Source organism: Dipodomys spectabilis, unplaced genomic scaffold, assembly GCF_019054845.1.
Source record: "Dipodomys spectabilis isolate Male_0828 unplaced genomic scaffold, ASM1905484v1 ptg000125l, whole genome shotgun sequence".
NCBI lineage: Eukaryota > Metazoa > Chordata > Mammalia > Rodentia > Heteromyidae > Dipodomys > Dipodomys spectabilis.
Genome location: NW_024870802.1, coordinates 14,390,655 through 14,418,117, shown reverse-complemented (window position 1 = coordinate 14,418,117; position 27,463 = coordinate 14,390,655). Strand labels below are relative to the sequence as shown.

The 27,463-nt window shown below is 37.8% G+C and overlaps 1 protein-coding gene across 3 annotated transcripts in view; it reads right to left on the bottom strand.

The window, feature by feature from the left end:
* Hpse2 (heparanase 2 (inactive)) overlaps window positions 1-27,463 on the bottom strand; it is a 452,598-nt gene that overhangs the window by 166,805 nt on the left and 258,330 nt on the right. For all 3 annotated transcript variants that reach the window (XM_042689534.1, XM_042689535.1, XM_042689536.1), the window contains 2 exons: window positions 26,340-26,511; window positions 11,733-11,780 (listed from right to left, as the gene is read on the bottom strand). In XM_042689534.1, the coding sequence (XP_042545468.1) occupies window positions 11,733-11,780; window positions 26,340-26,511 (220 nt within the window). The remainder of the gene's footprint in view (window positions 1-11,732; window positions 11,781-26,339; window positions 26,512-27,463) is intronic.

Sequence of the window (27,463 nt, the reverse complement as noted above, 5' to 3'; positions counted from 1 at the left end):
TTCTCACCCCTCCGTTCCTTTCCTATCTCCTCAAGTCTTTCCCCCTCTCCTCTCTCATTCTTCCTTTCCTCATATATTTTTCTTGCTTTTTTTTCCCCAGCCAGTTCTCCATGTTTTTAATAGTTTCTTTCCCTGCCCATCCTTTCTTTTTTAAATCTTCTGTGGCTGGTATATATTTCTGCAGATTGCTTTTTTGGGGATCCAGACAAATTCTCTTTCTATTGTGGTCCTTACTTCTTTGAGCAATACTTACACTTTTCCAGAAGCAAGAGAATAAACATTAATTGCAGAATCGAGTACTAGAGGGATAAACTCCTTGCACACTAGAAGCCCGCTAAGCATCCCAGGGGAAAAGCTCCCATCTCTTTCTGCTGCCTCATCTGCCAATAGTATGTCCTTCTCATAGTAGGTGCTAGAGAAAATGTTCTGTATGAATGAATGAAAGGTAACAGAATAGCGCACAGACTCATCCCATTTTCTCCTTCGGCTGAAAAAGGTGTAGACAAAAGGTTTTAAACCTCTACAGAGTGCTCGTAAAAATGTTGGGAAATAGAATAGGTGCTAAACATCTGTGCATGCTATTTTCATAAATACAGAGGGCGGGTGAGGGATCCTAGAAAGACAGGAGGGAACTCCTGCTTTGTGAGGACTTGCTCTATCATGTGTTGTGGGTTAAGTACTTTTTCATGTATCTTCTCACTTGGTCACCATAGTTTTCTCAAATAGGTACACCTGCCACAATATAGATGAGAAAACTCAGCTCAGAAGGATTTACTTTTCTTTCTCCAAAATCGTAAATCTCTTAAGGGTCAGAGGAATTCTATTAATGCCTATTTGGCTCTTAGTCATTCTATCAAACCACAACATATAACCCTGTAGGTTCTCTGCTTCTGAAAAGTGTTTGAAAAGTTTCAATACTTCTGTGGATCACTAACTTTTCAAATTAAGTCTTTGAAATTTAGATCTTTTGATCCAACATTTTCTCTAAATAAGGTCCACGTTTTGTTGGCAATTTTTGCTCTAAAATTGGCGATCTGTGTGTGATGGATTTCTTCAGCTGCTCCTTTCCCGCATTATCTTTGCTTAACAAGTCCTTCCAATGTCTCATTACCTTGGAAATGTTCATGAATTTCCAATAGATGCTATTCTCAGAGTCGTTTTGCTCATGTTCACTTATATTGTGGGCAAATTCAAAGTTGCTCTTGCAATGACTTTTTAAAATGCTCATTTTTATGCCTTTCAGAGGTAACTAAAAAGCTAAATTATAAAATCGATCTCTTAAAATCGATCTCTTTAACTTTCCAACTGCCATGTACCCGCCATATTTTGTTTTCTGTGCGACAGCAGAAGTGAAGAATGCTGTAAATAAGTGCCGACAAAGACCAAAGAGGGGAAAAGTGCTGACTTTTGTATGAGAGAAAAACTTATTGAAAATTAAACAACTTGAAGCTATGATTTTGACAAGAGGCAGGAATTTCCAAAAGGCCACTTCCTGGGGAAGTATTTCTTACATCTTTTCTCCCATCCGTCTGTCAGAAAAGAAGCTACTGAAGAAAGTTTTTTTTTGTTTGTTTTTGTTTTTTTTTTTGGTCCGGTCGTGGGACCTGAACTCTAGGCCTGGGCGCTGTCCTTCAGCTCTTCAGCTCAAGGCTAGCACTCTACCACTTGAGCCACAGTGCCACTTTTGGCTTTTTTTCTTTTTGCTTATGTGGTGCTGAGGAATCGAACCCAGGGCCTCAAGCATGCAAGGCAAGCGCTCTACCACTGAGCCACCTTCCCAGCCCTCACCTGAAATCTTAAAGCCAACTGCTAGCTACCATTCCCCAGGCTTCTGATTTACCGGGTCTGGAATGGGACCTGGAAAGCTGTGTTGCTAACATGCTCTCAGGTAATGCTGATGCTACTATTCTAAAAGGCACACTTTGAATGGCTCTATGGAGTTGGGTTTTTATACTCAATCAGGAACTTCCAGGGGAGTAACAGTCTTCAATCCTCAGCTACCCTTAGGATCACTCAATAAACTTAAGAATACTCATGTCTGGACTCCAAAGCTAGAGATTTTCAAAAATTATTATTCCTTTATTGTAGTGCATAGACATTATAAACTCTTATATCTGCCTAATTTGACCTAAAGTCATTAAAAATTAATTTTGTATTCTGTTGAAAGTTAAAATCAAAATGTGTCTTATTAAAGAAATCCCAGAGGGAGAAAAGCAGACAGTTGGATTTAAAGTTAAACATGGAAGTTCAAATGCAGGCATTTACCAAAGCTCCCTCCCCAGTCCTTTGTAGAATAGCTGCAGAATCAAAAAATAAATAGAACCTGGGTGCTGGTGGCTCATGTTTGTAATCTTAGCTACTTAGGAGGCTGAGATCTGAGGATCGTGGCTCTATGCCAGCCTAGGCAAAAAAGTCTGTGAGACTCTTTATCTTCAGTGAACAATCGGATAACCACAAGAAGCCCTGTGGCTCAAGTGGTAGAGTGCTAGCCTTGAGCAAAAGAGTTCAGGGACAGTGCCCAGGACCTACGACTGACAAAAAATAAAAAATAAGAAGCAGAAAGGTATTAACCCACAAGCTAAGAGAATAGAGCAGGAGAAAGCAGTAGTTTATAATATAAAACAGAAGGAAGAGCAATGACTGGCATGGGTGATGTGAGAAAGCTGAATTCTATACCTTCAGTGAGGGAAACCTAAAGTCATGCTGATTTTTGCTACCAGACTCCAGAAAGTCTCAGGAACTGAACATACCAGATGCCTTTCTGCATGAAGGAAGGATGCCCTGAGAGCCATGAGATGCTCAGATTCCCACCCTCGAACTACTTCAGCAGCTTTCGGGATGTGGTCCAAGGACTCTTGCAAGCTTTAAGACCCCTTCAGCCATCGTTGAGATTAAGACTTTTTCACATTGCAATGTGAAAATATTACTTGGGCTTCTTGTTTTCATTATCTCAGAAGTGTCTAGTATTCTCCATAGTCACTACAACATTGGCCTTGACATTGCTTTTGACCATGAAAGGTGTGCTTATTATACATTTGTGCTTCTTAGACCTTTGTAAGGTACAGTTATGGAGGCATACACACACACACACACACACACACACACACACACACACACACACACATTCTTTCAACTATCAACTCAGTTTGTTCCCTACTGTGTTCTTACACATTATTTTCTATTCAACCTACTATAACATGTGTAACCCCATCATCATCTAGTAAGTTATTATTCTGATATCCTAAAATCTTTCTTGTGCATATGAGAGCATTTGCCATGCTGATTTGCAATAATGTTTTCAAATTATTATAAAATTTAAACATTTAGAAAAGCATCCTAGAGGGCAGTAATTGAACTTCACTGGCTGGAAAATTACCGAGGTTAGCTGACAGATTAATAGAGGCTTATACAGCCGGTATTGCTGATTGCTCATTGAATGGAAGGTTAGTAAAGGAATCACACCAGTAGCACTTCCCAGTGATACAGAAACCAAAGATTTAGCTGTAATCATGAAGATATTAATATCTCAATAGTACAATGGTTCTTTTGCCTCAAAAAAATGCATACATCTGCTGGGCACCTGTGGCTCATGCCCATAATCTTAGCTAGCAGGAGGCAGAGACCTGAGGATAAAGCCTATGAGACTCTTAATTCCAATTAACTATCAAAAACCCAGAAGTGGAGCTATGGCTTAAGTGGTAGAGCTCCAGTCTTCAGAGTGAAAAGCTAAATGAGCAGAGGCCCTGAGTTCAAGGCCCAGTACTGGCACACGCACGCGAGTGTGCACCCGCACACACACACACACACACACACACACACACTCACATACTTTCTCTTTCACACACACACAAACCCATATTAATTCATAGACATAGCTTTTTAAAAAAGTCTATCCAGTATCCATAGCCACCAATATTGACAAAGATCTTTTATGTGAGTATTTGAAAATAAATGTAGTGTTATATAATGAGATATAATGTGTTTGTCACTTATTTTACTCTCATGATTTGTTTAGGGAAAACGATGTTGGCATTTGGACTGACAGTCTAAAGCAAAAGTGGATAAAATTATGGCTAATTAAGCAAAAATAAGTTAGGAGCATCAAACTGTATTGATGGTCATTGTTACTTTTTATAATAAACAGGAAGTCCAGTCTCATGAGAATGACTCTGATAATAAATAATAAAATTGCCTTGGTAATAATGAATAAAAATAAACATTAAATTCCACCATTGAATATACATTTTAAAATATTCCATATAATTAAATGGGATATATCATTCATACGTGCTTCATAGCAAAGTATAGTTAGTATCTCAAGATTAACCACTGTAAAACTGAATTGGACATTTTTTATTTTTGTTCAGTCATGGGGCTTGAACTCTTGGCCTGAATGCTGTCCCTGAGCTCTTTAGCTCAAGGCTAGCACTTTATCACTTGAACCACAGCACCACTTCTGGTCTTCTGGTGGTTAATTGGAGATCAGAGTCTCACGAACTTTCCAGCCTGGGCAGGCTTTGAACTGCAATCCTCAGATCTCAGCCTCCTGAGTAGCTAGGATTATAGGAGTGAGCCACCAGTGCCTGGCTGAATTGGACATTTTAAATGGGAAAAAAATTATTTGGAAGAGCCCCTGGAGGAGTTGGGGAGGTTGGGGAGGGGGGGAAGGGATAGTAGGGGAAAAACAAAGGAGGTGGTAACAATGCTGTATAGGAAATGTGCTCATTACTTTACTCATGTAACTGTAACCCCTCTGTACAATATCTTTACAATAAAAAATACTAAAAAAGAAAAAGAAAAAAGAAAATGGATGGATAGATTTGGGTATTTAGAAGATGCTTTTATTTATATGCACAAAAGTAATTTGGAGTTCACAGTATTTTTCAAGAGTGAAGAGTCATGAGATGAAAGAATTAGTGAATGACTGTCTGTATGGCTCGGAATCTGCTTCATTTTGAACAAAATCAGAGCAGTTAGTGATTGAGCTAGAGCCACAGGTGTGGTCAAGGAAAACCATACCTAAAAGTAAAGCATTCTAAGCAACAAGACTAACAGCCCCATCTATCAGATTCTAGAAGATTTATACTCCCAAGTGGGAGGAAAGAAAATTCCTTTCTGAAACAACAGAATTGTTCAAGAGAAAAGGCCAACAGATATATAAGAGTTAGAGGTGTGTTAATGATCTAGCCATGTCACCTATGCAGATCTGTACAGGTTGATCCATGAAAAACAATCCAACCAGCTTTTTATGCCTCTCTCTTAAAATAATAGTAGTGACTCACAGGTCATCAGAAAGTCAGGAAGAATACACACACACACACACACACACACACACATATGTTTATGGATTGCAATGGTGGCATTTATATATCCATTTTATAAAACATTATAATATCTGTCAACATATGTATGTTTATAAATAAATAGTATGAAGAAACTATAAAATAACAGTAATAAAGAGAGATACTATTAGAAAATGGAAGAAAGGGGCTGAATGGAGAAAAGACATAAAGTAAAACCAAAATTGATATCTGCAGAAATAAAAGAGAAGATACTGTAGGAAAAAGGAAGAGAATGGAAAGGAAGAGAATGGAAAAAAAGAATATTTTGAGTAATTTAAAAAAAATGAGCCCCACAAAAAATAAAATACCTAGGAATTAACTTAACCAAAGAAGTGAAGGACCTCTATGATGAAAACTTTAAAATCTTGAAAAAGGAAATCAACACAGAACTTAAAAAATGGCAAAACCTCCCATGCTCCTGGATTGGAAAGATTAACATCGTGAAAATGGCAATACTTCCCAAGGCTATCTACAAATTCAATGCAATACCTATCAAAATTCCACCCTCATTCTTTACAGAAATAGAAGAGGCAATCCAAAAATTCATATGGAACAACAAAAGACCCTGAATAGCAAAAACGCTCCTCAACGGAAAGAACACTGCTGGAGGAATATCAATACCAGATTTCAAACTCTACTATAAAGCCATAGTAATCAAAACAGCTTGGTATTGGCATAAGAACAGACCTCAGGACCAATGGAATAGAATTGAAAACCCAGAAATGAACCCACAGACCTATCACCATCTAATCTTCGATAAGGGAGCTAAAACAATAGAATGGAAGAAAGACAGCCTCTTCAGTAAATGGTGCTGGCAAAATTGGTTAACTACATGTAGAAAACTAAAGCTAGATCCTTATATATCACCCTGCACCAGAATCAACTCCAAATGGATCAAAGACCTCGAAGTCAAAGCAGACACTCTGAAACATTACAGGATGGAATAGGAGAAACCCTAGGTCTCCTTGGCTCAGGCCGAAATTTTCTGAATAGAGACCTGGAAACACAACAAATCAAAGAAAGGCTGGACAAATGGGATTGCATAAAGTTGTAGAGCTTCTGCATGGCAAACGACATAGCTAGCAAGATCAATAGAAAGCTCACAGATTGGGAGAAGATCTTTATTAGCCATACAACGGACAAGGGTCTCATATCTAAAATATACTTGGAACTCAAAAAATTAAATCCCCCAACAACAAATCCTCAAAGAAACAACTGCCCAATAAATAAGTGGGCTAAAGACTTAAAGAGAAGCTTCTCTGAAGAAGAAAGAAGGATGGCCAATAGACACATGAAGAAATGCTCAACATCCCTAGCCATAAAAGAAATACAAATCAAAGCAACACTGAGATACCACCTCACTCCAGTTAGAATGGCAAAAATCAAGAACTCTAACAACAACAGATGCTGGAGGGGATGTGGACAGAAGGGAACCTTACTTCATTGTTGGTGGGAATGTAAACTTGTTCAACCACTTTGGAAAGCAGTATGGAGGTTCCTCAAAAGACTTCACATAGAGCTCCCCTATGACCCAGCAATCCCACTTTTGGGCATTTACCCAAATGTTTACAAAAAAGACCACACTAAAGCTACCAGCACAACTATGTTTATTGCAGCATTATTTACCATAGCTAAGATATGGAACCAACCCAGATGCCCTTCAGTAGATGAATGGATCAAGAAAATGTGGTATATATACACAATGGAATTCTATGCCTCCATCAGAAAGAATGACATTGCCCCATTTGTTAGGAAATGGAAAAACTTGGAAAAAATTATATTAAGTGAAGTAAGCCAGGCACAAAGAAACACAGGTTCCATGGTTTCCCTTATTTGCAATATCTAGTATATGTATGAGTCAAGCGGAAAAGGTCAGATAATGTGATGTTAGGAAAATGAACCCTTAGATAGGTATTTTAATGTTTTTTTTCTTTCATGCATGTGTTTCTAATGCATTTATAAGATTATTTCTTTGTTGCTTTGTATGTCCCTCCCCCACAGTATAACCCCCACTTTCAATATATTTGATGTCAGTATAACTTGTGGAGGAGATGGGGAAAAACAAGTCGTTTAAGGATTCAGGTGGACCTGTTGCAACAATGAGAAGTACAAAATGTCATGTCAAAACCATGTACAAATTGTCATGTCGGTGGGGTGGGGGAGAGGGGGGAAGGGTTGGGGGGGAGGAGGGGGGTCTGGGAAGGGAGGTGAAGGGTAAACAAAGGAGGAGGCTGCAATGCTTGGTAAGAAACGTATGCATTATCTTGCCCATGTAATTGTAACCCCTCTGTACAGTATGTTCACAAAATAAAATTTAAAAAAAAAATGAGTTTTGGCTCATGCCTGTAATCTTAGCTACTCAGGAGACTAAGATCTGAGGACCAAGGTTCAAAACCAACCCAGGGAGGAAAATGTGAAGCTCTTACTTTCAATTAAACAGTAAAAAGCTGGAAGAGGAGATGTGGTTCAAGTGTTAAGCTCATATACGTTAGAAAAGAATGTATACAAATGTCCATTAGTTCAAAATGAATATTCCTTAGTATTCTACCTTAGTCCTAATATGGTTTTATAGTTATATGCTTTTCCAATATTTTTTTTCAGTGATTCCTCTAGAAATACAATTAGAGTAAATATTGTCTGCTTCATGGAAATGAACCTTGCAGTATAATCTCAGGTACTGCTTTCTCCCTTCTTCATCCTTTACAATATTTTTTTCTTTATGATATTTGTGCCATATATTTTATCTCTATATGTTGTAAAGCCTGTGATACAATTTATGTTTTTATTAATTCATTGTTATTTAAAGAGGAAAAAAATCATGTTTTATATTTGACCACAAATTTACCATTTCCAATGCTCTTTGTTATTTTTTTTTAAATATCCAAGTTTCCTTCTGGTATTAGTACTCCCTTAGCATTTCATGTATCACGAATCAACTGGCATTCATTGATCAAAAGCATCTTTATTTCATTTTTAAAGAGTACTTTGCTGGCACAATATTGTTCATCCATCTATAAAGAATGAAATCCTGCCATTTGTGGCAGCACGGATGAGCTTGGAGGATAATTTGTTAAGTGACACCAGTCATAAATCAGTCATAGAAAGAAAAATACCACATTTTCCCCCTTATACTGGGAGCTACAAAAGTTGATATTATAGAAGTCAGGAGTGGAATCATGCTCACAAACATTAGAGTTCTAATTCACGACTATTTCCTATGTAACCACTCAATATTGACATTTTGCCCTTAATGGTTTGATTATTTACAGTAGCTTCTTTAAAAATCCTGACCAGTTAATTCTCATGTTTGGATCAATGATTACTTATTCCCCTGGTGATGAGCCATTTTTCTTTCTTTTCAGGCCTAGTAATGATTTAGTGTTCTGGAAATGTAGGTAATATGCAATAAGGACATAAGCATATTGGTTCTGGAACTCACAAGAGGCTGAAGGAATCCCCTCACATTTTAGGTACATCTGTATGGGTTCTATTTTCGTCTTAGTCCTGGCAGACAATGTACAGTTAAGGTACAACTCCTTTAGGCATCACTGGAGGAAACAAAGTATTTGTGAAGTCACACTCAACGTGTAGGATTAAAATCCAATCTCTGTCTCTCTTGTGACAGAGAGCACCTGAAATCTCTATTCAGTTTTGTCTTCTTCCAAGCTTCTAGCTGTTGCTTCCCAACAGGCTCTCTGGAATCTCCTGGTAAATATATGGATTTCAGGGATCAAAGAGTCGAGGGAGGGTAAGTATACATGCATGTTTGGCACTTTTTTCCCCCTGTGGTTCCCCCTTTCTGAGATTTCTGCCCTGAAATCCCAGTGTCTGACCCCTTCTTACACCCAATGCCAATACAGTCACATATGTTGTGTTCTAAGTACCTGATACTGCATGGATTGTTGGGTAACCCCAGTGAAAAAGTTATATAAAAGCAGCCCCCACTCACTACTTTTCTTTCAAGGACTGATAATGTTTCTCTAGTTTTTATCTCCCTTTGGTCGCTCAACAATGTTTGTGTTATAAAATGAATGTACAGACATCACCACTGCAATTAGAGGAGGGGAATTCTGATATTAGCTCCTCCACTATACTTGTCATTAGAACTTCATCTCTCTACTTCTTGCTGGGTTTTCTGCATGACTTGATGGGCAGAACCAATGATCTAATCGTATATTCTGTTCCTCTGAATAAAACAAATCCAAGAGCATGAGCATGAGCTATATAAAAATCATTGAACCACAGAGATTTGATTTCCTTTATGTTGTATTTTTAAAGAAATGTCCACCTCAGCATTTCTCAGGGTTGGAGAAACAGGACATGGTCTCTGCTTTGCATTGAGTCCTCTTAGCTAGGATTTCCTGGGAGTCTTCCATGACTATCCAAGTCTTGAGTGAAAATGGATAAATGGTAGATTCCAGGTGCGACTCATCCCCGAATGAGTGCTGATCCAAAAGAAACACAACCCTCTTCCTGCGTTGGGAAGTATTTTTGGCATAGGTGCAAATACGTGATGATCATCTAGAGACATGGTCAATGATTTTTAGTAGCCAATAAATAAAATGTGTTTATTAAAATGTATTTCTCCATTATATTAAAAAAAACCTACTAGGCTCATTTTATTCCATTTGTGCCAGGGAAAGTGCTTGAAGATAGAAAAAAAATCTTTCTCTGATCTTTCCCTGTCAGCCATGGTAATTGAAGCCATATATTCTTAGCCAGTAATTTTCTTACTCTGATCTCATGATCTCTCCTTACAAATCCTATAAATTCTTCAGATTTTGGCATTTCTGCAACATTATCCACATAGTCTTTGGTCCGAGTGCTGAGGTAGAATTTCAGTTAAAGGACATTGTCTTGTCAAAACGATAAAAGTTAAAGTGATAAAGCCCTTCCAGCAAGAGAGACCCAACCCCAAGTCCAGAAATTTGGCATTTCTGTTGTTGTCTTTGGATTTTCTACAGCTTCCTAAAGCTGTAGGAAAACAGAAATAAAAGCAGTGTCTGCCTGACTTGATGGTTCTGAAGATCAGGTCTGGTAAGGCAGATATAAAGTTGGAGAGAAGTTTCTGGAACATTGTTATTATGATGATCATGGATTTCTCCACAGGGAACACCTAATGTACAATCACCTTAGTAAGTACCTGGAGAACTGAAGAAATGCCACTCTAGAGAAACCAAAGTTCAAAAACAAGTGATGAGAAAAAGGAACTGTGAGTTATTATAAGTGCCATAAAAAAACAAAGAGCTAGGAAAAAGAATAAAATGGGCATGTCAGTTTTAGTGTACAATGGTACCTGCCTGGTATCCCCAGATACAGGGGAAGCACAATGGCTGGGCATAGTGGCACATAACTGTCATCCCCAATGACATGAAGAAACACAGCAGGAGGACTACAGCCCAGGCCAGCCCAGGCATCAAATGAAATCCTACTTGACAATGAACCAATACACACAAAAGGGGGCTGGCTAGAGGCGTGGCTCAAGTTTGTGGAGCATCTGCCTCACAAACCTAAGTCTTCAAGTTCAGTTCCCACCCAGTACTGCCAAATGTAAGGAACAAAAATCAAACAACATCTACTTCTTTCTCCTTCATGCCTGTCAAGGATCTCCAATGGATAGTATGACTGACTTAAACCAGAGGTCAGACAAGATAGTGTAGGCACTGAACGGGAAGGGCTAGAGTAACTGAAGGCTAGCAAGGTACAAAAGCTGGTCCAATATTGTGACCCAGTAGTGGCCATCCTGGCCCAAACACCATAAAAAGCCTAAAAGAGTATTTAAGTTTACATATCAGAGAATTATCCTGGCAAGTCAAGCTACCGTTGGGCTAACAGAAGCTTGTCTCTGGAGTGCTGAGGTTTATCGCCTCTCTTGAGTTGCCTCATTCTCTCCATAGTTTCTGTTTTTTAACCTGCTTCATATTAGTGAATAGCTTGGTGCTAATTAACACCACAGCTGTCGAATAAAATGTCTCTATTTTCACATGATATATGGAGCAATTAAAACTACTTCCTCTCTTAAGCAAGGAAATTTATTCCCAAGGGAAAAGCCTGAGGAGACAAGGTGGCGAGCTTCGACTTCCCTCACCTTTCCCTCGTGACAGATGAGCTCAGGAGTACATAATAGTCCAGATCGCTAAAATGTGTCAGTGGAGTTTGCTTGCTTATTTGGGGGGGGGGTTGTTTTGAAAAATAACAACATAAAATTATAGTGCTGTGACACAGCATATGCTATAGCAACAAGTTTGGTGTTAATTTTCAATGTTTTCTTTTTCATGAAGGATAAAGGATAGCTTATTAAATGCCAGCTCTAAACTTGGTGACCTCTCATTATCTCTGGCTTCAAAGCAGCTGATAATAAAGTAAGAGCAAAAAATGATGAATACCTACTGTTGCCAGGTAACTGCATCCACCATGCTCCCTGCCACCTTCATGAATCTGCAAGGAACAGAGAACAAAAGGTAGGGCCACATAAAGCAAACCACATCCCCTGGGTCCAAAGACAAACCAAGACCTAGAACTGGTCCATCTTCCAGCAGCTATGTTCTCTCTGAGAATCTACAGCCACAATCGTGAAAAGACCCTAGGACAACAGTCAACCCATTCCATCTTCCCAAGCCAAGCCCCAAAACAATGGCTCTTGTGTTGATTTTTCTATAATCAAAATTTATCAGTCCCAGAGTCTAAGAACTCTGGTCTCTACTAAGAAATAAATGAGTAGCAACATTTCCCAAGAAAGTACTACAATGGATGCCTGTGAAATCTGCAGTCCTCTGTCCTTAAAGAAAGCGGGGGGAGGGGGGAATCAATATTTACTTATTTACTAATTTATCTGTTACTTACTTACGAATTTATCTATTGGTGATACTGAGGTTTGAGTTCAGGGCCTCGTGATTACTAGCTGACACTCTTTATCACTTGAACCACACACTCAACTGTTTTGTACTGGTTTGTTTCATCTATCTACTTTCCTGTCTGCCCATCTACCTATCTATGTATCTATCTATCATCTATCTACCTGAAAGCTACTTTCCATGAGGCAAGCAAAGACAGTCTAACTCCAAAATCAAAAACAACATTAACTTTGAATTTTTGTCTTGTGACACTATTGTTTTAATCAGAAAATGATCCATGTCTTAAGCCCTTTCTTTTCTTGTTTGTGTCCTCTCACAAACTGGTGCTCTTCAGGGCTTATTTGTAAGATAATGTGCTGAATGCAGGTATCCAAAGGAAGACTCACAGGAGACTGACACATAGACACATTGCTGTGTGCTGTGCTACTGTTAAAAGCTGATTGCTATGGGATCACAGTTGTGAGAGGATGTAGCTCTACTTTGTATGATGTTAGAAGACTTACAGTCTCAGAAAAACTTCCTAACATACATAAAACTGAATGCTGTATTGAAAGGAGAGTAACATTTTTACTCTGAGAAGCAAAACAGGATGAATCAAGGTGAGCTGTGAGGTGCCTGGATGTCAAGCCAGTACAGGACATCAGGCCGGCCAGATCTCTAAATGCTATCCTGAGGTGCTAAGAAATCCAGCCTTTATCCATGTATCCCTTTGCATAACAAAGAGGTGACAAAATACTACAAAATAGTGCTAGGTCATCCATCTTGTGTTTGTTGGAGTTTTTCTGTGTTTAAACATAAACATAACCCAAAGTGTCAGGACTGGATCTGAGTTTTAGCAAGATTGGCTGGTGATGCAGAGTTGGAAGGCTTTGAATACTGCTGCTCTGTTAGAGGAGAGGATTGTTGGGTTCCACTCCAGCAGAGGACTTCTGGTGTTGTTGTGGCTGAGTTTAAGTTAATTCTCCTGAATATGCCTTAAAGAATTAGAAGGAAAAAGTCATAGGTAACAATGACTATGTATTTATTAAAAAAAAAAAACAACAAAAAAACTAAAGACAAAAAAACCCCGAACCCATAATGTATATTGGAAACTAGAATCTAGAACTTCATGATAATCTAATGTAGAGATCTTCATATGCATTGCAGAGTTTGCTCTGCTATAAAAGTTAACTAAATCCTTAAGTAATCTTCCATTATCAAAAGTAATGCCAAAAATGAATAGGACAATGACAGAGTTTGTGATATTTAAATTGTTAATTACTGGATCCCATAACTGTCAAAAAATTCCTAAGATCTATATTGACATGAAAATGTTCAATTCATAAATAGGATATTAGATACTTTACATAGAAGCACTTTAAAATCAAATGTTTTAAAATCAAAAGGCCTATCAAGATCATGTAGAGAAAAAAAACAATTATCTTTCCTCGGCTAATTTATGGATTTAATGAAATTATAATTAGAAATCCTAGAAGATACACTTGGAACGTTATAAAAACCATGGCAATCTTTATCTGGAAGGCGCTAAGAAAATTAAGAAAACCTGAATTAATGAATGAACATTTATTCAGTCTATCATATATTAAAGTATCCCATAAAAGTTGTAATCACTAAACCATTCCTAGCTCAGGAATCAGAAAGAAAATCTATTGAACAGAATAATTTTTCTACAATTATGTCTAAAAGTTTATCACATGAGAAGGAATTTAGTGTATGAGAAACTTAAGCTTTTTAACATGGTGCTGTGGAATTTGTCTCTGACAAGAAAGTAAAGCCAGGTCTTCACCAAATACCTTATTTTGTCTAAAAACTCAAACTAGCAAAATACATCGTAGTTTTGTCATAGTTTTAAAACTATTTCAAATACAAATGTTTAATAGTTATAAACATATATTATCATCATGGTAACTTTAATAGAATAATCAAAGCAGTAAAAAAGTTGTTTTAGCTAACTTTAAGTAAGCACCTTTACTAAATATGTTAAATATTAAATAAAGTGAAAATTCCTTAAAAAACTGCATTCTTTCTTTAAAAAAATTTTTTAAGACAGGGCCTTACTATATAGCCTAGGATAGCATGGTTTTGAATTCCAGCTCCTGCTTCCTGCCTTTACCTCCTGAGAACTGGATTACAGGCATGCACCACCACATTGATCTTTTTTCCTCTCTTGGCAAAATGATGAGACTAAGCACTTAGAAGCATTTCTACACTTAATCTGAGGGGGAAAAATCAAATGTCAAATAATGTCAAATAAAATATGCATTTCTGGATAACCAAGTACACCTTTATGATTGGAACAAATACCGTTTGTTTCCAGTAGGAGATACCTCTACACACACACACACACACACACGCACACACACACGCACACACGGAAATAAAGGGAAGCTAACCACAGAAATAACACCACAGAAGAAACTGATTAGACAAAATTCCATAGCCAGTAAGGTTGAGGGCGCCCCCACAACTCCATGTCCCTTCCCTGAAAATCAGGGCTTCTGTCTCTAGATCCTTTCTAGACTCTGCTTTTATGTACCTATTGGCATTGTGAAAGACATAAAGTCCAAGAAGATATTAGTTTTCTCAGTTCTTCTTGATGGATTCTTCCCCTTTTAGATCTGCCCATGTCTCAGAAAACAGGCCCAAGTTACAGAGATGCCTCATTTCCCACAGCCACGGATATCTCAGCCACAGGAACATTGGGGCTGGGGAAACACACTCTCAAGAGTGGTGCTGTCCAGCCTGAAACACCTTCTCAGAGGAGCTTTATGTTTAATCTGTGGAATTATCTGAAGATTTCCAACCCATTTCCAGGCTGATCTCTCAATTTAATCCATGAATAATGCCAGTTGAAGACAACCCAGTGTGTAGATACTGACAAGGAAGAAACATTTTGTTATTCCAACATTGGCTGTTTCTATTTCTGATTTATGATGACCGAAATCTGGGTTACGGTCTCAGAGGAGAAGAGTCATTTTCCTTCATGCTCACCTCCAGCTGTGCAAAGAAGGGTAACAAGAGGGAAAGGAACTGAGTCCTACCTCAAAGGAAGTTAGCCAGTACCAGGCAAACTTTTCAGTCCTGGGGGTTCTTTCCTACAGAGACAATCTGCTGCTGTAGGAAAGAACAAAAAATACCTTTGGTTCTAAGAGTTCTTTTCCTTCCCTTGGGGACTCCAAAACCTAGAGACCTTTGCTTTGTCATCCATCCACCTGCACTGATGATGAATCTGCCATAGTGCTGCTTCGTCTCTCCCAGGACCTATCATAACTCTCTCATAATAAGGACCATCGTTATGCATGGTCTTTGGGGTTTGATTTCCATTTCTGGATTACAAAAGACAAGCCTAGAAATTGGATTCTGAATTTTGCTCCCAGGAAAGAGGGTAAATCCTTCACAGGGATGCTGGATGTCTAACTGAGTGCATACTTCTATAATAGTACTGCATCCTGACCTTTCTAGCTCACAAAAAGAAGCTTTGGTTATATAACTGGCATTAAGAAGATGTAAAAACTGTTCTTTTTGAAGCCTAGGGAGTCTGGGTACTGGTGGCTCATGCCTATAATCTATAATCCTAGATACTTAGGAGGCTATATTCTGAAGATCACTGTTAGAAGAGAGCTGTGGCAGGAAAGCCTGTGAGACTTTTATCTCCAATTAAGCACTGAAAAAAGCTGGAGCTGTGGCTCAAGTGGCAGAGTGCTAACCTTAAGCAAAACACACACACACACACACACACACACCAAAAAAAAAAAAAAAAACGCCTCAGAGACAGTGTCCAGACACTGAGTTCAAGCCCCAGGATTCACGGGGGGGGGGGGGGGGGGAACTAGAAACATTTTTATCATGGGTTACCATAAACCAAGTTGAATTCTAAAAGAACAGCAAATGTAAAGACATCTTCCATGTGGCCCAAAGCCATTCAGCTTTCTCATGGTTAATTACACACACACACACACACACACACACACACACACTTAGGATACAAGGTGCTACATCAAAAAAACAGAAGTATTGGAATCTCTCTCTCCCTTTTCTGTGTCCCTCATTCCTGTCTCTTTCTCCCCTTCCCACCCTACTTATATACAACATTTATATATGCTGATAAATAGCATAGCTCTTTGTGAAGCCTCTGCATAGGCTTCTCTTTGAGGGCTTACAGTTCCCTTTATTTGATAAACTTCTATCTGCTGATTTGAGATGCACGTGACTTCCCCAGCCAATTTCTCTTGTTAAGTTATATTACCAAGATTTATTTTTAAGGAGGATACTAACTGAAGGAAGGAAAAAACACCTACCACGTCCTCACTGACAAGCAGTTTACATGTTTTACAACCCTGTAAGTTTGGTATTGTCACTTTTATTTCATAGTTAGTTAGAGAACTAGCTCGAGACCACCCACGCAGTACCTTGCACAACCAGGATTCAAACCCAGTTCTGACTCTAAGCTTTTTATTCTCACCAGAATGGGAGATGTGCTCTGCATGACGCTGCTGCTTCTTTTCTTGAACCCCTGCAGATACTGGGAATATCTCACTACCCCCTCATGTGTCTGGGAATTGGCCTTAGACTCTTTCTCAAGAGAGAGTGCCAAGCATTGTTACCTGGAACTGGCTCCGAAGATGAAGCCAATTTGCTGCCAGTGGGGAGCTGGAGGAGAAAAGACTATAGGAAAATGTCTGGAACCAGACAGAGCCACATGTGAAAGACTAACAAATACAGGAGGAGCAGATAGGGTTGCTTGACTAGAATGAAGGGAGGAGGAGAATAGGGAAAGATGAGGGATGTTGAAATACAGCTGGAAGGCTCTGGCTGGAGCTGGAAGGGACTGGTTAGAATATTATGATAGGCATGGCTCGACAATCCAAAATGCTGCTGAGGAAGTTGTAAAGACTTGGATTCAAGCAAAGAAGGCTTATAATTGACTCACTCGGTATGATTTTCTCTGGCGGTGGAGTCTGGTGAGAAGGAGGAACAATGCAGCAGGATGTCATTATGAATTTCACACAGAAAAACAAACTTTCTAAAAGCCAAAGCTGACTTTATGAGAGTAAATGCCATGGGCCTCTGGTAAAGGAGGCTTCTATTTTATTTTGTAGCTTAGTTGAGAGCCAAAGATTAAGAAGAGCAGCACCACAGAGTGTAGATAGATAATGAGCCCAGGAGTAAGATAGGTACCTAATCTGGCACATGGCAGATCAGCTTACTAACTGTATGACCTTGGGCAAGTTGCTTAACTTTCTTGAAGCATGTCCTATGGAGAGAACAGAACCTACCAAAGATGTTGCAAGCAGTACCAAGGGAATACACGTGAGAGATTAAGGACAGTGCGGGGGAAACTGCTGGCACTAAATAAGTACGAGTTTTCTCTTCCTGGTTTTGGCTTGCGAGTTTATCATATGTTCACTTCCCATTCTATGATCTAGAAAGTAACCATAAAAACTGCTCTACTTATAATGCAAGGTAGTGATTGTCTGTACTTTAAGGCACAAAGAATCACCTGGTATTTTTGTTCTTTAGTTGAAAATGGCAATGAGTGGGTCCCATCCCCGCACAGTCTGGTCCATCAGGCTTGAGTTGGATCTTAAGAACTTAACTGCATTTTAAGACTCCTGCCGGGTGCATCTAATTCAGGAAGATCCTATGCCACACCTCTGGAAAATTCTGATCTTAGCAGTACGCACAGAGAATGTTCTTGGAGGAGAAAGTATGATCATGAGAAAAGAAGAGGGAAGAAAATGCACAAGAAGAAAGTGAAGAGGAATATTTCCCAAGACCTTTTGGCTTGTAAAGTGTCAAGTCTATGTTTCAGAATGCCACCCTCTTTTTCCAGTGTTCTTTCTCAGTCCCATCCCAGACTGATTTTTCTGATGTCTGAGGCAGAGAGAAACATCTTCAATAATAGTAATAACTCATAAGCCTGAGATTGGGAAAGGAATTATGCTGCTTGTCCAGCCAGCAAAGAAATTGGTGCCAGGCTAAATAAATAAATACAAAGAAAATGTAGAAGTAATGATTGTTAACACAATTCTCAGCTAGGGGCATGGGCCAATGCTTTTCCATTAATGAGCATGAAACAGCTTTAGTCTAAGAAGAACACATTCTTCTCTTTGCCTATAGTTTGGTGAAGTCATATAACACTTTCATAGTTGAAATAAAACAGAACAATTATTAGGACTAACGCTGTGATAATTACTGCATGCACCAAATTGTCCCCAGCTGCACAGCTTTCCTCTCCAAGCAAGGATGTGGCAGAAGCAAGTTTCTAGGCAGAAAGTAGATGTGTGATTCCCCCCATTATACTGACATATTCAAGCTAAGATTCCCAGTTTCTTTCCTCCCTCAGTTCTTGGATCTGGTTAGAAGCCTAGATCCATGTGTTATGCAATGACATATAAATAAAACCTGTCTTTAGGGAAAGGTAAAAGGAGAGTATTGGGAGAGGGAAGACTGTCTTTTCCATCTTTAAAATACATCTGTTCTTGGAAGTGGAGATGTAGCTCTAGTGGTGGAGTGCTTTAAGGAGAAAAAGCTAAGCAAAAGCGCAAAGCCACGAGTTCAAGCCCCAGTACTGGCACCAAAATGACATCCGTTCTTTATAAATGTGGCTGTTGTTTCTTTGGCTGTGCTAGGCATTGTGCTAAGCACTTTATATTAATTGCTTCATTTGTTTTCACAACACACCTAAGAAAAGGGTAATTTCACCAGCCCAGTTTTACAGATGAGGAGACTGAGACTTTTCTTCAAAATCATCTTAATAGTGGTTAACCTGGGTCTCATCTAGCTCCGTAAGTGCATGTTCTTCACCATCCTGCCATACTGATTTTCTACAAGGACTGCTGTTAGGGAGTGAGAAATATTCATTGGGGAAGTTTTTCTGTGTTCTAAACTATCTCAAAACTTGAAAAGGTATCATGATTGTTTCAACAAATGTATGGACCACAGTATTTCTCAAAGTTTCTTGGCCATGGAACATGTTATTTTTATTTTTTATTTTTTGCTGTCCATATAATGTTGATATCTCATAGTACATTTAAGTAAGTGCTACTATAAGACATTTGTACCAAGAGTGCAGCAAATTTTATGCGTTGAAGTTCAGAGGCTTCTCCTCATTTATTATTCCACTGGTTAAGAGAGTGGTTTGTGAAGGCCTAGATCTAAGCATGAGAATGTCAGTTCTTCTATATTTTTTCTCCTCTCCCCTTTGAACTTCTTTTTTTCTGTCAACATTCCCTTTATTTTTACACTGTCAAGACTGGAGATGTTTTCATTATTTTCTGTATCCTTGAGTTTCTTCCCTGTCTATGGACCTGCATCTCCTACAGGAACTCTTGAATTGAGTATATCTTGATTGTCTTGAATTGATCCTCTATCTCAAGTAATATTTTATCTCAATTTTTCTATCACCAGCGCTCTTTGCTTGAGTTATTTTCTTATCTGCCAATTCTTTTATTGGAATGTTGGTATCTTTTGGAGATAAGATGTACAAAATATGCATTCACCCATATATATATATATATAATTTAATAAGTTATTCTAAAACTTTGAAACCATTAATGCAATATAATTCTATAATATTTATCACTTCCAAAAGAACCCCATACCTGTTAAGTGCTCAATCACCTTCTGTCCCTCTACAATCTCCACTAGCACTAAGCAACCAACACTCTGCTTTTTTCCTCATAGAGTGTATTCTGGACCTTTCAAATAAAAACAACCAGCTATGGGCTGGGAATGTGGCTTAGTGAGAGAGTGCTTGCCCAGCATTCATGAAGCCCTGGGTTCAATTCCTCAGTCCCACATAAACAGAAAAAGCCAGAAATGGCGCTATGGCTCAACTAGTAGATTCTAGCCTTGAGCAAAAGAAGCTCAGGGACAGTGCCCAGGCCCTGAGTTCAAGCCCCAGGACTGGCAAAAAGAAAAAAAAGACCAAGTGAGAGCGTGAGCCATTGAGTTCAAGTCCCAATACTGGCACCGAAAATGAAAAAACAAAACAAAAAACCCTGCTTTCACTGTATTTGATGTCAGTATAATTTGTGGAAGGGAAGGGGAAAAACAAATCGTTTAAATAGGGATACAGGTGGACCCATTGCAACAATGAGATGTACAAGTCGTTATGTCGAAAACGAACTTTACAACTTTGGTTGGGGGGGGTGTGGGGAGGATTGGGTGGGGGGGCCGGGGGAGGATGGGAAGGGATGGGAAGGGGAAACAAAGGAGGAGGCTACTATGCTTGATAAGAAATGTACTCATTATCTTGCCCATGTAATTGTAACCCCTCTGTACAGTATTTTCACAATAAAAAAAAATGTGTAACTTTAAAAAAAAATAGAACCAGTTATGTAAAGCCCTTTCTGGTTGGCTTCTTTCTCTGAGCATGAGATTTCTCAGGTTCATTCATGTATGTAACATGTGTGTAATGTATGTAATATTGTATTTCTTTTTATTGTCTAATACTATTCCAGCATAGGGACATACCACATTTTATTCATCAGTTGGTAGTCATTTTGATTGCTTCCATTCTGGCTATTATGAATAGTATTGCTATGAATATTTGTGTACAAGTTTTTCCATGTGGACCTATGCTTTCATTTGTTTTCAGATATATACCTTGAAGTGAAATTGCTGAGTTACAAGGTAGCTGTGTTTAACCTTTTGAGTGACTGCAAGCAAAGCAACAGTACCATATTATATTCTAACCGGAAGTTTTGGGATGATCCAGTTTCTCTCTATGCTCTCCAATGCATGCTATAGTGTGGCTTTGGTTAGTTATCCTAGCCTGTATGAAGTGGTCATTAATTGTAGTTTTAATTTTCATTTCCCTAGTAACTCATGGTGTTAAGGATCTATTCATGTGCCATTTGTCTATCTTCTTAGGAAAAAAAATGTTGATTCAAGTCAATTCTGCCTATATTTTAATTAAGTTATTTTTCTGTGTATTGTTGAGTTGTGAGAATTCTTTATAGATACTCTGGATGCAAGTCTGTTACCAGATACATGAATTGCAGATATTTTCTCCCATTCTGTATGCTATCTACTTCCCATTCTTGATGGTATTGTTAGATGTGTAAAGTTCTTAATTTTTTATCAAGTCCAACTTGTCAATATTTTATCTATTTGTGCTTGTAGTACTTGCTGTGACTTAACTGTGTCCCTCCAAAAATATTTGTCAGAGACTTAATCTCCAATGTAACTGTTTGGAGGTGGTACTTTTAAGAGGTAGATGGATTTTAAGAGGTAATGGATTAATTATTGAGGGATTGGGTTCATCAGCACAGGTGTGGGCTTCTATTCTTTAAAACTATTCAGTATCAATTAGGTAAGTATTCTATTACAGAAGTACAATTGCTGCATGTAGGAAAGCATTGCCTAAATCTTACAAAACAAATTTATCAAGTACATATTTAGGTCCAAAATATTTCTGTTCTAATTGTATACTTTTTAATATATATGATTTCACTTTATAAGTGCAGTATCTCACATACTTCTAAGTACGTATCTTTGTAAAGATACAAATGATAGATTTTTAAAATAAAAATAGATAAAAAATAGATTTTAAAATAAAAATCTTAAAAAGACAACTTAAATTATTGTTCTTTTTAGTTTCATTGTTCACTTATGTTAGTTATGTTAACTTTTCTTTTATGCTACTGGTTTTTCTTTCTTCTACCCGTGTCTTTGCTATCTATTCACATTAATAATCTGGTAACACTGAATATTGTTCTAGTTCTACTACTGAATTCACAGAACTTAAAATAAGTCTTTCTTTTGATTGGGATCTCTATAGGTAGAATTTATTCATTATAACAGTGATTATAATAATCTTATAAAACAATGAAATATACTTCAAGGTAAAAAATGTAATGGATTAATATAAAATTTTCATTCCATAGGTGATACATGCAAGCTATGCAAGACATAACCATGCAAAACCATTTTTCATGTGTTTAGATAAAAATCAGTGGGCAGTTCCTGAAAGAAAAAGAAAACAGTAAGACCAGCACTTTGTTAAGCACTTTCCCTTTTCTAGGCAGCATGACAGTCCCTGAAGTTACAAACATGAAGAGTCTCTCTGTCCTCATGTCTCATCACAGCTCTTTGTCCTATAACTACTATGCAAACAACCTTAAGAATTGTCTTGTCCCTATAAAACTAAAGCTACTCATTACGATTTATGAAAATATCATAATTCATTCACATTATTATATAATGAGTTGCAATGCTTCAATATCACAGCCAAGCTTACTCATTTTTATGCCAGATAAACTTGGAGCTAGTTGTTAAGTAAGATTAAATACTAGTTATTCAAACAATTACTTATAAGATACCGACCATATTCCTAGGTTCTAAAAATATGGAATGAATGAAAGAGACAGGATTCTGATCCTCGTCTACAGTTTGTTAAGAGAGGCACATAGTTATCTTGCCCATGTAATTGTAACTCCTCTGTACGGTATTCTCACAATTAAAAAAATGTTTTTTTTTAAAAATAGAGGCACGTAGATAAGCAGATATACTGTGAACCTGATAAGTGCTCTACCTAGCAGAAAAATAAAATGCTGTTCAAAGCCAGGATAGACCATAGAAATATCTGACCTGACCGTGTCAGAGAGGGCTTTGGGAAAAGGAGAAACAAGAGAAGAGGGTGGTATTCTACACAAGTAACACAAAATACAAATGTGCACCTACACTTGGATGCAGCTGGAAAGCAACCTAGATTAGATGATATAGTAGCTCGTTAGATGCAAATGTAGGCAGTCAGAGGCTTTAAAGGGTTTGATTTCAAGCAAGATGGATCTGATCATATGTTACATTCTTTTTTTCAAATCTACTCAGAAGTCCATATGAAAATATTATTAGAGTTTGACATTTGATACAGAGAAACAATTTAAGAAGGAAAATGTGAAGGCTTAAAAATGAAAAAATGGGGACTGGGAAGGTGGCTCAGTGGTAGAGTGCTTGCCTTGCATGCATGAGGCCCTGGGTTTGATTCCTCAGCACCATATAAACAGAAGAAAAAAGCTGGAAGTGGTGCTGTGGTTCAAGTGGTAGAGCACTAGCCTTGAGCTGAAGAGCTGAGGGACAGTGCCCAGGTCTAGAGTTCAGGCCCCACAACCAGCAAAAATAAAATAAAATACAATGAAAATGAAAAGATGAATGAGATGTGAGTGGTTCTAAGAAGTCATCAATATCAGTGCTTAGTAACTAATTGCATATAGCAACAAAGGAATGAACTGAATTGAAAATAGTCTTATTCTGGGGCCTCACAAAAAAAAATTGGTAATTGTGTTATTAACCAAACTTAGGTTTGGTTAGGTTAGGTTTGGTCTGACATAAAGATTGTGAAAATATCCAGCTCTTTGCACGGTTAACAGAATTCAAATATAAACAGTCATGTGGCACAATCATGCATTAATTTAAATAGAATAAATTAATAAACTTGACACTGCTTATTGCTGTGTGTGAGATATTGGGAAAAATGACATGCAGAAACACCACTTCCTACAACCTGGTTAAATTATTCTAAACAGAAATTTGGCAGCAAATACTAAAAGCCATAAGAAATCATCATGTATTTTGACTTTTTGGAATATAGCCCAAGGATATAATTCAAAAGAAATAAAAAACCTATTTGTATAAAGATGTTTATGGTTGTGCTGTATATTACAGGCAAAACTTGGAAAGAGTCCAGATGCCCAACAGTGAGAGAATACTTAAGAGGACCTTGGTACATTAATGCAATGGAATACTTTATTAGAATGAAGAATGCCAAACATGAGAAATATGTAGGAATCAGAGACCTATGAAGCAATGAGTAAAAAATGCAGAATTCAAAATGAAGCATACACAGCAATCACATCTATGTAAAATTATATCTCTATAGCCAGGAAGACTAAAAAAAGAAAAGAAAAAAATGACATAGCTGGTCATTTAGAAAGGTGACATTTTTGTTATTGTTAGTTCAACTTTCTGGGGACGTTTACATGTTTCTAGTTATATTTCACTATATATTTAGTGCACATACATTAAAAAGCCAATTCTCCTTCCTCCTATCCACCCCCCACCCTGAGACATAAAAGGAAAATATGTTGCTAAGTTTTTTCCCTCTCCCTAAAGGATTTTCTCTAGTCTTTTGCGACCTATCTTGGAGTTTGGACTGATCAGGAGTCAACTAGAAAAGTGGAAAGCGAATAGCATGAACACACTTACAGTATGAATGCTCTTCATCCTGCCTGTAAACCCTATGTAACATGACCCTAGTCACTTTTCTAACTTTAACTTTCTCTAACAAATCTAGTCATTTGTCATCCTTAACTTCTTGTATACATGCCTTCCACTCTGCCAAAAACAAACAAACAAAAACAGGGCTACTGTTCACTGCTCTGTCTAGGGTTTCTGTTTCCTTTTCTGTCTACTTAACTTCTAATCATCCAATACATTACCCATCAGATACTCTTTTGCTCTTATTTGCCATTTCATTAATTTAATTAACCCCCAGCCCTTATAGTCATTCATAGAACAACAAATGAAGTTTTAAGATTAGTTGGGCAATGCCTATCCATCATCTTCTCACTTCATAAGTAATTGATGAAGGCAATGGATATTTTTATTATTAATTTCTCAAGTTTCTAATATGGTACCTGGAATATTTGAGTTGTTAGGAAATATCTGTATAATGAATAAATGGTTGGCCCAATGACATGCTACTGAAAGATCATTATAGGTCATATAAAAACATATAAATCAAATCATTACAGTAAAATAAATAATCTACAATATAACTATGTGCTCTAAAATGATACTTTTATGTATTAGCTTTGCTTGATTATGAATCTATGAAAAGCGAGTAAAGTTCAATACATGTGATCCTCATCTACTAATTGTAGCAAGAAAAAAGAAACTCAACCTTTCCATCTCCTTCTTCCCCATCACATTTATACTGAGTAATTTCAGAACTCAGTGTGTAAAGAAAAGCGCACAGCTACATTTTGAATAAGGACGAGGTTCATGAAAATTTTTCATGAAATAAAGGGGAAAATTCCTCCTGATAGAGAACAGGCAGAAAAAAAAGAGTGGAAAAAGAACAGAAGTTAAAGTAAGAATCAATAACTTATATAAAAGAGAAAACTGCCTACGTTCTTAAGCCTAGATGGAGACTAAGTAACCAGAAAAATGAGGAGCAACAAGAATCTCAAGACATAAGGGACATTCAGGAGCTAAATATCCTCTTTATCTCATATTTGCATGGAATATCTCTAACATCTCTTGGCCTGTGAATTCCACTACAAAATACCTTAAAATATCTTATTCCCCTTTGAATTTGTAGCAATAATCATTACAGTTCCATATTATGACAAGATGCCACATATAATATATGCCTCGGTGTGCAGGGTACTGTGTTCTAGATCAGCCTTTGGAACCCCCAGCCACATCATTCCTTCCCTTCCTGCTCCACTTATATTTCCACTTCCGACCTTATGTTGAAGATTCCTATCTTCAGCCTTCCTTGAACAAAACTATGGCTCCCTTTAACTGTTATTCTGTCTTATTTCTGAAAACAAATTCAGCTCAGGCATTTCCTCCGACCCTGTGTAACCAGACCCTCATGGATGTCTCCATTCTCCCATTTGAGCCTGGTCCACCACTAGGAGGACTAAGTCAGCAAGCATTTAACATAGTGTGACTCATCTGTGCCTATGCTTACAAAATGGTGGTCAAATTCAGGCAAAATTCTATAAAACATGGAGTAGCAATTCTCTAGTATCCTCTCTGCTAATGAATCTATCTGTTCGGTTGCGGTTTAACCTACAAATACGTTAGTGTTTCCTGACCTTCTCACTTTCAAAAAAAGTATGAAAGATGCTATGAAATGCTGTTACCTTATACTATTTTTAAAAAACATAATGCGTCCCCTCCAAACCATCCTAGAGATTGGGGTCTGCCCACCTTGCTACCCTCTTCTGACTAGGAAGGGCCTATTGTTTGATGAAGAATATCTAATTTAGAAAGGGATAAGACACGATGGGAAAAGGCCCTCTTTTATTCTGAAGTTTGAAAATAAGCAGAAAAAGAACCGCAAGTATTTTATTTCATTACATTCGATGGATAATGTCGTTATGAACAGCTAGATAATCTGACCTACCCATCTAGCAGAGCAATGACGTTCTTTCTGGGCCGCCCAATATTAGGGCCATACAAGCTGGCTCTGGAATAAATCTTGATGGACTGCAATAGGCTCTTCAGCTGGATGTAATCCTTTCCCAACTGGCTGCCATTTACTGCGCGGCCATGCATCGTCCGATAGTTATTTGGCTCTAGATTGAAAATAGACATTGAATTAGAATTGAGAAGGGTGAGGTTCTGCCAACGCTTTTTCATCCAGAGATCTCTGTCTTTTCCTTAACAGCAGGAATCAAACAGGAGGTATGGATTATCTTAAATTGAGGAACCTACCCCAACAAGCAAGTCATCAGTACTTTCAAACTACTCTTAAAAAAAAAAAAAAGATAAAAAGTCTTTCCATTTCCTAACTAATGGGGCAGTGTCATTCTTTTTGATTTTATATTAAGTGAAGTAAGCCAGGCCCAAAGAAACATAGGTCCTATGGTTTCCCTTATTTGCAATAACTAGTATTCATCTAGGATAATCTTACCAGACAAGTAGAAAGTCAAAAGCTATGCACATATGACCACATAAGATGATGCTAAGTGAAATGAACCCCAAAATAGGGACACAAGAGGTTTTATCTTTGCTGCTGTTGTTTTTAATGTACTTATAATGTACTATGTGATATTTTCTGTTTCTTTTGTATGTTCTTCCCCCATGATACAACCCCTGTTTTCACAGTATTTGATTCTGGTACCCTGCATCTTGTATATACATTTTTCTAATTTGGGGAGGGGAAGGGAAATAACAAAATGCTGAATCAAGGATACAAGTTGACCCATTGTAACAATGAGATGTACAAGACACTATGTTGAAAATGAACTTTACAACTTTGAGGGGTGGGGAGGGAGGAGTTGGGGAGATGGTAAGGGAAGGGATGGTAAGGGAAAACCAAGGAGAGGTAACAATGCCCAATAGGAAATGTACCCAATACCTTACTCATGTAACTGTAACCTCTCTACGGTATTCTCACAATAAAAAAGAAAGAAAAAGAAAAACCACCAATCCCTATATTGTTTTTAGGTGATATTTTATAATGTATGGTATGCTGGTGTAAATAGTATCCCCTAAAATGTACATCTACCAGAACCTCAGAATGTG